This window comes from Syngnathoides biaculeatus, chromosome 6, assembly GCF_019802595.1.
Source record: "Syngnathoides biaculeatus isolate LvHL_M chromosome 6, ASM1980259v1, whole genome shotgun sequence".
In the NCBI taxonomy this organism is placed as follows: domain Eukaryota; kingdom Metazoa; phylum Chordata; class Actinopteri; order Syngnathiformes; family Syngnathidae; genus Syngnathoides; species Syngnathoides biaculeatus.
In genome coordinates, this window is record NC_084645.1 from 5055909 (window position 1) to 5070934 (window position 15026).

At 42.0% G+C, this 15026-nt stretch overlaps 1 protein-coding gene across 4 annotated transcripts in view; it reads right to left on the reverse strand.

The window, feature by feature from the left end:
- Nucleotides 1-15026, reverse strand: part of lamb1a (laminin, beta 1a) — a 104504-nt gene that overhangs the window by 40412 nt on the left and 49066 nt on the right. For 3 of the 4 annotated variants that reach the window (XR_009795512.1, XM_061823598.1, XM_061823596.1), the window contains exons 15-25: nucleotides 13968-14095; nucleotides 13501-13621; nucleotides 13143-13344; nucleotides 12923-13066; nucleotides 8264-8495; nucleotides 6836-6996; nucleotides 6043-6267; nucleotides 5692-5909; nucleotides 5293-5389; nucleotides 2366-2732; nucleotides 2081-2265 (exon numbers count right to left, since the gene is read on the reverse strand). Coding sequence is in view for 3 of the 4 variants with exons in the window: in XM_061823598.1 (XP_061679582.1) it covers nucleotides 2081-2265; nucleotides 2366-2732; nucleotides 5293-5389; nucleotides 5692-5909; nucleotides 6043-6267; nucleotides 6836-6996; nucleotides 8264-8495; nucleotides 12923-13066; nucleotides 13143-13344; nucleotides 13501-13621; nucleotides 13968-14095 (2080 nt within the window). In the remaining variant the exon portion in view is untranslated. The remainder of the gene's footprint in view (nucleotides 1-2080; nucleotides 2266-2365; nucleotides 2733-5292; nucleotides 5390-5691; nucleotides 5910-6042; nucleotides 6268-6835; nucleotides 6997-8263; nucleotides 8496-12922; nucleotides 13067-13142; nucleotides 13345-13500; nucleotides 13622-13967; nucleotides 14096-15026) is intronic. The other variant, XM_061823597.1, reaches the window with a different exon arrangement.

Genomic DNA, 15026 nt, shown 5'->3' on the forward strand with positions numbered 1-15026 from the left:
CAATTCAAGCTCAATTAATTAACATACATTGAAGAAAATAAGGATTTGAACACACTGCTATATTGCAAGTGTTCCCACTTACAAATCATGGAGGTGTCTGAAATTTTCATCGTAGGTGCATGTCCACGGTGAGAGAGATCATTTAAAAAGAAAAAACAAGAAATCACAATGTATGTTTTTTAAGGATTTATTTGTGTTATAGAGCTGCAAATAAGTATTTGAACACCTGAAAAAAAAAAAAAAGTTTATATATGGTACAGTAGCCTTCGTTTGCAATTACAGAGGTCAAATTTGATGGATTTTGGCCCAGTCCTCCACACAGATATTCTCGAGCTCTGACAGGTTTCTGGGCTGCCGCTGAGAAACACGGAGTTTCAGCTCCCTCCAAAGATTTTCTATTGGGTTTAGGTCTGGAGACTGGCTACGCCATGCCAGAACCTTGATATGCTTCTTCTGGTGCAACTCCTTGGTTTTCCTGGCTGTGTGCTTTGGGTCATTGTCATGTTGAAAGACCCAGCCACGACCCATCTTCAATGCTCTGACTGAGGGAAAGAGGTTATTACCCCAAATTTCATAATGCATGGCCGCGGTCATCCTCTCCTTAATAAAGTGCAGTCGTCTTATCCCATGTGCAGAAAAACACCCCCAGAACATGATGCTACAACTCCCATTCTTCACAGTAGGGATGGTGTTGTTGGGATGTAACTCATCATTCGTCTTCCTCCAAACACGGTTCGTGAAATTATGACCAAAAAGTTCCATTTTGGTCTCATCTGACCACAAAACCTTATCCCATGACTCCTCTGTATCATCCAAATGGTCATTGGCAAACTTAAGACGGGCCTTGGCATGTGCTGGTTTCAGCAGGTGAAACTGCCATGCATGATTTCAAACCATGACGTCTTAGAGTATTACCTCCAGTCACCTTGGAAACGGTGGTCCCAGCTCTTTTTCAGGTCATTGACCAACTCCTGTGGTGTATTCCTGGGCTGATTCCTCACCTTTCTAAGGATCATTGAGACCCCACAAGGTGATATCATGGGACTCCACTCCGATTGAGATTGACCGTCATGTTTAGCGTCTTCAATTCCTAATGATCACTTCAATAGTGGATCTTTTTTCACTGAGCTGCTTGGCAATTTCTCCGTCGCCCTTTCCAGCCGTGTGGAGTTGTACAATTTTGTCTCTGGTGTCTTTGGACAGCTCTTTGGTCTTGGCCATGTTATAAGTTTGAGTCTTACTGGTTTTATGGGGTGGACAGGTGTCTTTATGCAGCTAAAGACCTCACAGAGGTGCATCTGATTCAGGATAATTCATGGAGTGGAGGTGGACTTTTAAAGGCAGACGAACAGGTCTTTGAGGGTCAGAATTCTAGCTAATAGACGTGTTCAAATACTTATTTGCAGCTGTATCACACAAATAAATCATTAAAAAAATCATACATTGGGATTTCTGGATCTTTCCTTTTTTATTTTCTCTCTCACAGTGGACATGGACCTACGATGAAAATTTCTGACCCCTCCATGATTTCTAAGTGGGAGAACTTGCAATACAGCAGGGTGTTCAAATACTCATTCTCTTCACTGTAACATCAGATTGATAATGGTAACTGTTCATCTTTGTTCTTTGTTTAGATGACCCAAAACAAGAGGTGGTATGAAAATACACCACCCATTTTACTGAAATCTAACTTGCTGCTAAATTCACAAAATGACTCAGACCAAGATGTACTGTAATGTGGTCTCAACGCATCTTGCCTGCATTCAGTGATTTATTAAAGTGGATTATTATTGCTAGAGCTGTGTTTAATTTAACTTTTGCCTGAATTTTTATATTTTTTGAATGTACCAATATAGGGACTGTCCCCATTAATAAAAATAACTATCCATCATAAAATGAGTCTGAGCAAAGTGTACATAAGAGTTCCATTGAAACACATAAATCTTCAGTGATGAAAAATCTCATTATCTGAGGTCATAAGAACGGTACAAACAACAACTATATCTCCATGAGAACCTTCTCTTATTGAACACCTAAACATATTTCTCAAGCAAGACACAATACATGGTAGCTCTCTAACCTCTAATGTCGGAGTACTTGATTAACTCAACCTGATACAGAATATCCTCAACAGTCTGCTCGAGTTTCTGAGCATCTGCCATTAGTAATTTTAATTTTGCTTCCATGCTGCTGTCCTCTTCTTGAACGCTGAATCGAAGATTTTCTGTGTAGTTCAGTGACTGGCTCAGTGACCCCATCAAGTCACTGATGGACAGAAATTGATCACTGGTTAGTGACAGACTTCATCTAATCACACCATTTAACAGATAAAACGTGTCACAACCTGTATTGAATAAATTCTTACCTGGCCTCTTGTAAAAGCTGTTCGATCTCACTTAAAGGTTGTGAGGCTGGATTTTGATGGAGGATGGCTTGGATGTCTGATGCACTCTTTTCCAGACTCTCAATAGACTTTCTGTAGGGCCCGACTCCACTAGTTTTGATAGCATTTACTTTGTTTGCAAGGCGATGTGTCTGATTTGTTAATTGCCCAATGACAGCATCCCACTCAGCAAAGCATTGGTGGCAGCGGTGGCAGTTGGGGAAGGTGCCAGAGAACCCATGGGCACAGGTATCACAACGTGGACCTGACACTCCTTCGATACAAATGCAATGTCCATTGTCTTTGTTACATTGCAGCTGAGTGATACCGTAAGATTGACAGTCACATTCTGATGGAAGAAACATAAATTTAGATAGAATGTTCATCAATCCATTTTCTACACAGTTTATTCTCATTAGCAGAATAAGGAAGCTAGAGAACGTCCCAGGTAACTTTGAGTGAAAGGCAGCATACGCCCTGGACAGGTCGCCAGTCAATCACAGTTTATATATTAGACTGAGGTGTCAGAGCTCAATTTTCAACAATTACATGAATACAATGAAGATTTGTTATTGTGAGAGGAAAGACAATTTTGTCCATGCATCCTTCCATCTGTTGACCTCTCTTTCTCTTGTTGTAAGTGCGTGTGATTGATTGTATGTGGTCTGCAATAGGGTGACGACAAATCCAGGGTATATGTATCTGCCTCTCGCAAAAAGTCAGCTGGGATAGGTATTGCTCACTCTCCGACCTGACTAAATGTATACTGTATTTTCTGGATGACAGAGCGCACCAGGTTATAAGATGCATAGGCGTGCAGATTTTTGTTTTTTACATACAGTGCTTTGTGAAAGTATTCGGCCCCCTTTTCGCCACATTTTAGGCTTTAAAAAAAGTTTTTTTTATCAAATAAAAACATGAAAAGTGGGGTGTGCAATATTATTCACCCCCCCTTGCATTAATACTTTGGAGCACCACCTTTTGCTGTAATTACAGCTGCAAGTTGCTTGGGGTATGTCTCTATCAGTTTTGCACATCGAGAGACTGAAATTCTTGCCCACTCTTTCTTACAAAACAGCTCGAGCTCAGTGAGGTTGGATGGAGAGCATTTCTGAACAGCAGTCTTCAGCTCTGCCCACAGATTCTCGATTGGATTCAGGTCTGGAGTTTGACTTGGCCATTGTAACACCTGGATACATTTATTTGAGAACCATTCCATTGTAGATTTGGCTTTATGTTTTGGGTCATTGTCCTGTTGGAAGATAAATCTCCGTCCTAGTCTCAGGTCTTTTACAGACTCCAACAGTTTTTCTTTTTCCAGAATGGTCCTGTATTTGGCTCCATTCATCTTCCCATCAGTTTTAACCCTCTTCCCTGTCCCTGCTGAAGAAAAGCAGCCTCAAACCATGAGGCTGCCACCACCATGTTTGACAGTGAGGATGGTGTGTTCAGGGTGATGAGCTATGTTGCTTTTACGCCAAACATTTTGCATTGTGGCCAGAGCACCTTCTTCCACGTTTGGTGTGTCTACCAAGTGGCTTGTGGCAAACTTTAAACCAGACTTTTTATGGATATGTTTGAGAAATGGCTTTCTTCTTGCCACTCTTCCGTAAAGGCCAGATTTGTGGAGTGTACGAATGATTGTTGTCCTATGGACAGACTCTCCCACCTTAGCATTAGCTCTCTGCAGTTCATCCAGAGTGATCATGGGGCTCTTGGCTCTGATCAGTCTTCTCCTTGTTAAAGGTGAAAGTTTAGAGGGACGGGCGGGTCTTGGTGGATTTGCAGTGGTGTGATACGCCTTCCATTTCAATATGACTGCTTGCACAGTGCTCCTTGAGATGTTTAAAGCTTGGGAAATCTTTTTGTATCCAAATCCAGCTTTTAACTTCTCCACAACAGTATCTCGGACCTTGCTGGTGTGTTCCTCGGTCTTCATGATGCTCTCTGCGCATTAAACGCAACCCCGAGACTATCACAGAGCAGGTGCATTTATATGAAGACTTGATTACACAAAGGTGGATTCTATTTATAATCATCAGTCAACATTGGATCATTCAGATATCCTCACTGAACTTCTGGAGTGAGTTTGCTGCACTAAAAATCAAGGGGACGAATAATATTGCACGCCCCACATTTCAGTTTATTTGTTAAAAAGGATAAAATATCCAATAAATTTTGTTCCACTTCACGATTGTGTCCCACTTCTTGTTGATTCTTGACAAAAAAATGAAAAGCCAGAAATGTGGAGAAAAGTTGAAAAGTTCAAGGGGGCCGAATACTTTCACAAGGGACTGTACATTAGCTGCACAACTTGGATAGATCCGCAAGTCAAATTAAGATAATCAGAAACACTTTGTAAATGTTATTAATCTGCGCCACGCTGTTAAGAGCCACTTGAAGACCTCAGAAAAGGATGACGTTCGCATGCGGGCAGTTTTTGTGAAAAATTTTAAAATAACACAATTTTAAGAATATATTTTGTGTTCATGCGTGTCATGTTGCGTTTTGTTTTGAGCGCACCAAAAACTAGCAATGTATTCTTCGGCACACTCGAGATAGTTTTGTGTTCTTCTACACGCAGTGGGAGTAGATTTATCTTTTTCTGTATAAACTGTAAGTAAAGTCTTCATCAGCTACACGCTGAAGGCATCTGTGCATGCCCAAGCCCGAGTGCATGAAAGAGAATGGCCATGTTGAAAGCATATATTTCGAACAAGTTTTTCTTCTACCTTTAAACTAAAAAACTGAGGGAAAAAGGTAATGGCTTATAGTCCGGAAAATACAGTAATGTATGACAATATCCAGAATTTGATCAGCCACTGTCTGTCCTTGTCTAAAATGATCATGAAAATAAGACACCTTTTATGATGTGCACATTCACCATCCAACAAAATCAAGTCCATTACCATAACATTCAACCTTTGGGTCTCCCCAAAAGAGGGCTCTACACTCGCTGCACGTCCTGCCTCCGAAGCCTGGTGCACATGAACACTGACCGCTGATCTGTAGGAATAACATAGATACTATCAAGAACAAACAGTTCAGGGTGTAGTCTGCCTTTCACCTGAAGCTAGTTGAGATAGGCTCCAGCTTTCCTGCAACCCTTGTGAGGGTAAGTGGCTTGGCTAATGACATGACTATCAGGAACATTTTTTTTCAGTGCCTATGCTTTCCCTCACACACATAATAGGTGTTAAAAACAGAATACAAACAAAAGCTATCCTAAGATGTGAAGCTATGAAATACTGTATAATATCTGCCTATACTTTTTCCAACCGTATATTTCAGATAGCAATACTGCTCACCTCATTACAGAAGGTCCCGTATGAATGTTTGGTGTCACAATCACAGGCCTGACAGCCCTTACCGCTTGCCATGTTCCAGGTGTCAGGTGCACAATGATCACAGTGCTGGCCAATCACATTCGGAAGACAATGACACTGTCCACTAACGAGGTCACAGTGACAGTCACCTGGTGATGGACAACTGGCACCATCACTGCCCACCTCGTTACAAACACACTCTGTGGACGACAGCAATGCCTCCTCAGTAATTACAAAGATTTTGGATTTTTAAATAAATGTCTGAATTCAATGTCTGAATGTGACTGAGCTGTTTTTGAGAGGGAATCTACATAAGCAGCTAAGTGAACTTACTCCTACAGTCTTGGAGTAAGGCATTGCCATAGTAACCCATCATACAGTTTTCGCAGGAATACCCCACGCTATTGTAAAGGCAGCGCAGGCATTCACCAGTTTGAGCGTTGCAAGATTGTGGATCCAACAAGTCAATGTTGTTGTTGCACTGACAGGGCTGGCATGACCCCCCTATCACATGAGGATTTCCATAGTAACCAGGGAAGCACTCATTGCAGCGAGCACCTGGTGAAAAAAATAAGAGCAGATTTCAACTGCTATTTCTGACAACCTACCTTCATCCTGTAACCAGGCACTGACTGTGACTTTATCTGAAATTCTCATTTAATCAAACAAACATCTATCCATCCATCTTCTGAGCCAGGAATCCTCACAAGGGTCACGGGAGTGCTGGAGCCAATCCCAGCTGTCTTCAGGCAGGAGGAAGGGTACACCATGAACTGGTTGCAGGCCAATCACAGGGCACATAAAGACCGACAACAGTCAGACTCACAATCACGCCAAGGGGCAATTTAGAGTTTTCAATTGACTGTATGCATATTTTTTGGGATTTGGGATGAAACCGGAGTGGCCAGAGAAAACCCACACAGGCACAGGGATAAAATGTAAACTCCACACAGGCGGTGCCGGGATTTGAACCCCAGTCCTCAGAACTGTAAGGCCAACGCTCTACAGCTCCATGTCACCTATTAAATTAAACATTTTAAAACTTTTGTTCAGCTTTTCATTTCCCATTATTATTTGAAGAATAAAAAAATACCAATATTTGGCTTCAGTGGTAAAAATGTAGTACCCATGTATCCAGTGTTACAGACACAGATGGCTTTTTGGGAATCATCACGGAAACAACTTCCTGCAAACTGCCGCAGACTGCCAGGACCATCAGGACACTTACAGGGGTGACAATGGTCACCAGAGCCCAATGTTAGATTGCCATAGTACCCATCCAAGCACCTGAAAACAAAAGAAAAACACAAGATTCTCTGTTCATGTTTAAATTATATTTAAGGTTTCTTCCTTGTAATACGCCCCTCTAATTTTGATGCTGCACTACACCTTAATTACTTGTGTCTCTACTTTGTGTCAGGGGTCCCTTTAGGTTTCAGGGAGGCAGTATAGCTCAGGAGGAATTGAGGCTGTATAGGAATTTAAGATTGCTTGTTCAACCTCCTCCCTCAGTCCTGTCAATGTGGATTTCTACATGATACTGAGTCTCTAGTCACTTCATTGCCATTGTGCAGATGAGATATTAACAAATTGGCCTACCTTTACCCCAGTGACTAGCTAATCTACATTTGTTTTCCACACTATCAGTACTATAGTTTCAATATCTCTAAGAGTTCCCAATACTAGTCTGTATTAGGTGGGTGACCCAAGACTTTCCTAAACTATTGTGATAAAAGTTGAGTCGACTTTGCCTCGTCGCTGATGATGTCACCTTTATGTCAGTGGAGTCGTGCAATGGAATTTTTTTTTTTTTAAATAGGGGAAATGGTAATTTTTACACAACTTGACCGAATTGGGAAAATCTGGGGCCACCACAGGAGTGTGCTCTTCATGATATGAATTTACAGTGTTTCTCCTGCACACCCAAAAGGATAAACATGAAAATAATGACTAGACAAATACAAAAAAAAAAAAAAATCACTGACCTCTTCGAGTGCAGTGGAATAATTACCCACTATTTTTCCAATTTTAATTCAATTTAGTGTGAGCAGCAAAGTTTTTCAAAATCCTACTGAAGCCTGACTTTTTCCCCTTTACTGGTTCTTCCTCACTTAAACATCTTTGCATTCCGAAATAGAAGACAATTTAAATTAATTGAGGTGACGGACTAATTTCATTCAGCCCACTCATCTCCTGCTCCACATAGCGATGCCCAATCTACAAGCCAACAAATGATTAGCGACTTGTCAACTTCAACCTCTTCATGTCAATATAAATGAGTAAAATTGACCATAAGATAGTCATCCAGTCTGTAAAGGTACAACCCCTACTCTGTATCCCACTGTGGCTACTGACGTTCTTCATGAATGCCTTTGCAACTTGTGCCACTACATCTTTGTGAGTAATCTTTCTACCTATTTACAAAGACTTCCTGAATTGCAGTAATCCCTCTCTAAACTATGTAATTTATTCCCGTTATAACACATTAAAAATAAAAATCCAACGTTTTGGGTTTGTATCAGCATTACTAAAGATAAAATCCAAATTAATTCACCTGTCACAGTTTTGTCCTGTGGTGTAGTCCCTGCAGTTGAGGCACTGTCCCGATTGAGCATCACAGTCCTCTGTGTGTCCATTACAGGAGCATGGACGGCATGTAGGGAAGCCCCAGTAGCCCGGAAGACAGCGATGACAATGATGTCCATATACTCCCGAAACACACTCACACTGACCAGTGACCTGGTTGCAAAGGGGGCTCTGGGAGCCCTGAGGATCACAGTTGCACTCTGTTGATACAAAAACGTGCAGTTCGATCTTAACATCATAAATAATTTATCTGATCATTTTGTTTAGCTTGCAAAATATCTGCGATATGTATTGGTAATTTATATAACATAGTGAGTGTTGTCTGTTCAAATTTGATTAGTTTCCCGTTCTATAACACAATAAAAGAATGGTATTTCCAACATTTCTGTGAGCAAATTGTTTTTCCCCAAACAAAATGACATTCTCTACATGTCTATGTAATAACAGTCAAATTTCGTACATAGTCATCCAGCACCGATCCCCAAAAAAATCTGAATATTTTTCCCATTAACATTGGCTGAGAACCTCCACATATCAGATATACAATTACGAGCAAAAATAAAGTTAATTATATCATCGATTCCAACTACCAGAGACAAATTCCTTGTATGTTTCTGAAATAGGCGGCATGGTGGAGCAGCTTATAAAGCGTTGGCCTCATAGTTCTGAGGTCCCGGGTTCAATCCCAGACACACCTGTGTGGAGTTTGCATGTTCTCCCCGTGCCTACGTGGGTTTCCTCCGGGCACTCCGGTTTCCTTCCACATTCCAAAAACATGCAACATTAATTGGACACTCTAAATTGCCCCGAGGTGTGATCGTGAGTGCGGCTGGTTGTCTCCATGTGTCATGCGATTGGCTGGCATCCAGTTCAGGATGTACCCCGCCTCCTGCCCGTTGACAGCTGGGATAGGCTCCAGCACTCCCCGCGACCCTCGTGAGGATAAGCGGCAAAAAAAATTGATGGTTTCTGAATTTTTTTGTGAATAAAAATTATTCTGATGACAAGCTGTACGCAAGTGATGTGTGAGTCCGATCTTTGTGAGTCACTTGTTAACTTTAAATTTCGGAAAATGTTGTTCAAAATTTCTACTCTCTATGTGTCCTTCATTGATATGAAAACTCTGAAGTCATGGATAAAAGCAAGGGGTTTGGTGAAATTTTCGGTTCCATGATCAAAGCATGAACTGCCAACTGCTCATCCCGTGACAACATCCCAACATACAAACAACGGAGCACAGCACTTACAAGGAATGAAACGGAATGAGGGTAAAACTGAACAAATGTTCCTTCATGAGGGCATTAGTCAACTGATTTATGTCATGATCCTGCCGCTCCAGCCTGGGCTGTGCGGTGCCCACGTGGTTGCGCTGATTGGGAGGCGCACACCTGCGCCTCATGCGGGCTGATTATCCTGTGTATTTATATAACCCGGATGATGACTGGTCGGCGCCAGTTCGTTAAGCTTCATGTCCCATTCGAGTACTCGCGTATACCTGATCGACAACCCGTGTGTACCGACCTTCGGCTGTTCTCCGACCAACCCCGTAAGCCTGACTCCTTTGATACTTCTGCCTGCCTTGATCGTTCTCCTGTGTACCGACTTCTGCCGGCCCGCTCACCTGCTCTCTTCACCCAACGTCCCAACAACCGCTGCTGCACCGGACTGCCTGCTCGATCCCCGACCTCGGCATATAATAAACGTTTCTCCTTGAAGTACCTTGCATCGTCCGAGTCCTGCATTGGGTCCTAGCTCCGTTCCGATGGGTCGTGACAATTTACAAATTCCTGATTTAAGTTATCATCAAAATTCCCATTATTGTTTTTATGAATGATTGTCGGATCAATACATTGTGTAATGTAGGTTAAATATGTATGTGTGAGGGCTTTTTTTCCCAAAAGCTGATCATTATTTGTGCATACGCAAGTTCCAAGGTTCTTTGTTTCCATAGTAAAAAACAAAATATTATAAAGAACACATTGATGAACCAAAGATTTGGATGTCAAAAGTGCTCATGTATGCTTTAAACACAAATTCATGGATACGCATGGTTAATGAATGAGGCCCACTGTGTTTTCTGATGAGAGTGTGCGCTTGAGCTGAACCAATATGAATATCATTCCCCGTGCTTTAATGTTTGCAGATTTGATTTCAAAACTTTAACTGTTACCAATTCCACCAAGTCGCACCACTGACCACTTCAACACCTCCGACTTTTCCATTGACCATCCATAAACAGAGACGCATCTCCAAACAACAAAAGATTTATAAAGTGGTGCGCCCAGACCTCTTGTCCCTACCCTACATCAAAATCTGCGCACACCAACTTGTTCCAGTCTCTATAAAGATCTTCAGCAGGTCTCTGTAAATGTGTGAAATATCAACCTCCTTCAAACGCCTCACCATCATCCCGTTCCCAAAGAAACCTACAATCTCGGAAATGAATGACGATTGGCCTGTTGCCTTGACATTGTGCTCATGAAGTCGTTTGAATGCCTTGTGCTGGACCCCCCTCAAGAGCACCACAGGTCCTCAGTTGGACCCACTCCAGTTTGCCTACTATAAAAACAGGTGTGCAGAAGATAGTCAACATGGGTCTGCACTTCATCCTTGAACACCTTGACAGCGTAAGAACCTACTCGAGGATCCTGTTAGATGACTGTAGCTCTGCATTCAACACAATTATCCCTGAACTCCTCTCCTCACAAGCTCAGCTTCTCGCCTGCCATCTGTCAGTGGATCCACAACTTCCCAATGGGCAGGACGAAGTAGGTGTGGCTGTGGGACACCACTTCATCCACATGAACCATCATCCCCGAGGCACGCAAAAGTTGTGTCCTCTTCCCGCTTCTTTTCTGGCACACACAAACCACTACATCTGAATGCACCTGGCTGTCAAACTCCTAAAGCTCACAAATACACCACAGTCATCTGGCTCATTAAAGAAACAACCTGGAGTTGAACACACTAAAGACTGTAGAGATCATTGTAGAGTTTAGGAGATATCCTTTCCATCAGCTGCCCCCCATGCTGTACAACGATTTTGCGTTAACCATGGAGACCTTTAAGTTCATGGGAATTACAGTCTCGCAGGACCTGAAATGGGAGACAAACATCAACTCTATCCTCAAAAATACGCAGCAAAAAGCACGGCCTCAACAAGAGGTTCTGAGACGGTTCTACAGAGTGGTCATCCAATCAGTACTATGTTCCTCCGTCAGTCTGGTTTGGGGCTGTCACAAAAAAAGACAAACTCCAACTGCAACAGCCAATCAAAATTGCTGAACGGATTGTTGGCACGACCTTACCCACCCTTGAGGACTTGGATGCCACTCGAACTAGGACAAGAGCAGGCAGGGACCTATCGAACCCTCCACATCCTCGCCACCAACTCTTCCATCTCCTTCCATTGGGTATGCGCTTCCAGACAATGCAAAGCAAAACTAGTAGGGATTCCAACAGCTTCTTCTCTCTTGCAATTAAAATCTTGAGCAGCTAACATACATGAACTGCAACCTACTGCCAATTTTCTACCTTGAGTTTTTGTCACATTCTGTTCGGCCAATAAGTATTGTATATTATAGATGTCGATTGGCAGCACGGGGGAGCAGCTGGTAAAGCATTGGCCTCACAGTTCTGAGGACCCGGGTTCGACCCCGGCCCCGCCTGTGTGGAGTTTGCATGTTCTCCCCGTGCCTGCATGGGTTTTCTCTGGGCACTCCGGTTTCCTCCCACATCCCAAAAACATACAACATTGATTGGAAACTCTAAGTTGCCCCTAAGTGTGATTGTGAGTGTGGCTGTCACAATGTGCCCTGTGATTGGGTGGCAACCAGTTCGGGATGTACCCTGCCTCCTGCCCGTTGACAGCTGGGATTGGGTCCAAGCACTCCCTGCAACCCTGGTGAGGACAAGCGGCAAAGAAAATGAATGGATGGATTTATATTATAGATTATTTGTGCACTTACTGTGCTGGTCTGACCTCTCTGCACCATCTCAACATCTGTTGTTGACCAATACTAGCCTGTCAGACATGAGTAGCAACTGCACCAGTTGCACAATTAACTGAGGAGTATCTGCAACTTTTGCAGGTCCTTGACTATCACACGACTAGTCACTTTAAACTGCATACATTCCTTGAAGTCATGACACCCTTGGCACAATGATTGCACTATCGCTCTGATGGGCATTCTAACTGTTCCGTATGCTAGAACACTGTAGCCTTTGAACAACTGTCAGTTAAAACAAACAAAAAGTGTTCTTCGTCAATTAACAGAGAACAGCAGCTGTCTGTCTGCCGTGGTAATCAACGTGTTGTACTCGTGCGGCTCTAACAACCGGAGACAAATTCCTTGTGTGTTGTTTACATACTTGGCCAATAAAGCTGATTCTAATTTAAATTGAGCTCATAGTTCATTAATAATAACCAGTGAAGAAATAATTAGGACATAACAATCCTTGTTTAGGGAAAATATACATATGAGATACAGGGGTTTAAGTCAAGGGGAAAAGTCAGCCTGAGTTTCCGTTAATGAAAAAAGAAAAAATTGTAATAATTTGGGCATTCGGAGATTTACATAACTTTTGTTCTGTTATTTCTAATGTAGCATGAAATTAGAATTTATACCTTTGCAGCCACTTGGTCCAAACTGGAAAGTGGCTGGAGCACATCTGTCGCAGTTTCTACCAACAACATGAGGTCGACACTCACACTGACCTCCACTCACATTACAGACTGTACTCAGAGAACCTTGGGGATCACACTGGCATTCTGGATGGGAGAAATAATGACAAATAGAGTGTTTTTTTTTTTTCCCCAATTTAACATCAACTTGTAGTTGTGGTACCTTTGGCTCCTTGGTGTAGCAGAGCAGAAACACGGAACAATAGGTTTTGGCAAACGTCGGTCATTGGTGTCTTAATAACACTCTGGCTTTTTTCCAGACAACGATAATGTTTAAAAGTTTCCCATCGATTGTTTTCACCAGATTCCCCTCCTTGCAAGGTGGTAAATAGGTCCAAGTTCTTACAATGAGGCATCAGCACAATCTGATAAGAAGTACATGTTCCCAGTTTGAGAGTGAAAAAGAGCTTTGTTTGTCCTGAAAAATTCAGCTAAACATTTACAAACAACACATTCCAGCTGTGAGTCCATGTTTTTTTTTCTACTTTTAAAATCTGATCAGAAGTGAAATGCACCCTCACCGAATCAATGAGTGTGTATGGAGACTGAACATCCCTGAGGCCTGAATACAATGGGAGATTGAGGCGGATGGTATAGTTCAGACCTGATTCGAAACAAACTGGTCTGGGAAGAGCCACATGTCTAAGAAAGCACAGAGGAAATGTGAAACATCTGTAATTTTTTTACCAAGCTACTTTGAACACAAAGCCAAAAAGGACAATAATTCCAACACATTGGAGGAATTGCAACAGAATGGAGTTAGAAAGTGTTATGGAAAAACAATCCCAGGAGAGTACATCATCACTGATGCCGAGTACAGAAAACATTTTAGAATCTCTGTTTGATAAATGCAGAGATTAAATTAGATCATAAAAACGTATAATTCCTTTAGAGGTGGACAGTAAAACAACATTCATTCAGTAACATGTTGGAAAGATAAGCAAACAGTGATTTTATCTGTGGAAAAAAAAAAGTTAATGAAGATTACCGTGACCCAGGGTGAAGAGAAATCATTTGGTGGTCATCATCTGGCACAGTATTTATACAACGACTATCTGCTCTGATAGGTTTCAGTCTAATCACTGTCATCAAAACCTCCTCCCATTGGTCAGGCAGCTGAAATAACACATTATTCCATGTTAAATTTAAAAAATCCTCCCTGAGCTGTTACCATATCATGGCATAGGGTCTTATGTGCCCCTAACGGCACAGTTAGGGATTTAAGACCTTAGTAGGGCAAAGAGATCCTTGGCGAGAGACTAGACCAAAAAAATCTAGGGGTGCACATAAGCAGTCTGCTAGTTCATATCCGCAGTGAGAATATTAATAGTGTAGAACATTTGATCATATCAAAATGTATTTGTATACCACCAAGCATTTCATTTTGTTTATTTATTCTGGGATGGGTTGGAAGCAGCAGCAGATTAAGTACTGTTGTTATTCACAAACTACTCTTTCATACAAACAAATCTTGAAATCAACTTACCATATTTTCCAAATGACAGAGTGCATCGGTTAAGAAGCCAGGCCCTCTCTATGGAGCATTTTTTTTTTTCCATACACTAGCCGCGCTGGACCATACGGCACAGATATATACCGTTTGTTCTGGTACGTTGTGAAATTACATATTCACACAGAAAGACTTTATAAATGATTATTTACATCCCTTGTATCCAAACTGTGACTATAACACAGCAGTAAAATGGTAAAAAAAAAAATAAGAGGAAAGTCATTGTTTTTATTCCCCCTCCTCTTCTTCACTCAAACCATGAAAGTCGTCGTCTTCAGTATGGGAGTTAAAGAGCCTTACAGAGTGTCCATCACCCACCATTTCAGACTCTCTGTCGCTCTCAGTGTCTTTCATCCTGAGTTACCCCTGAAATTGTGCCTTTCTCATTCAGAATGCTGCAGCTCGCATTCTGAGTGAGAGCAGCCCAGCCTTTCGAAATCCATTGCAGATGGTTAATTTTTTTCACACTCCACACTTTTGAGATCTACTGGCAGACCTCAGAAAAGGATGACTTTCACATGCACCTCGCTTTTGTTT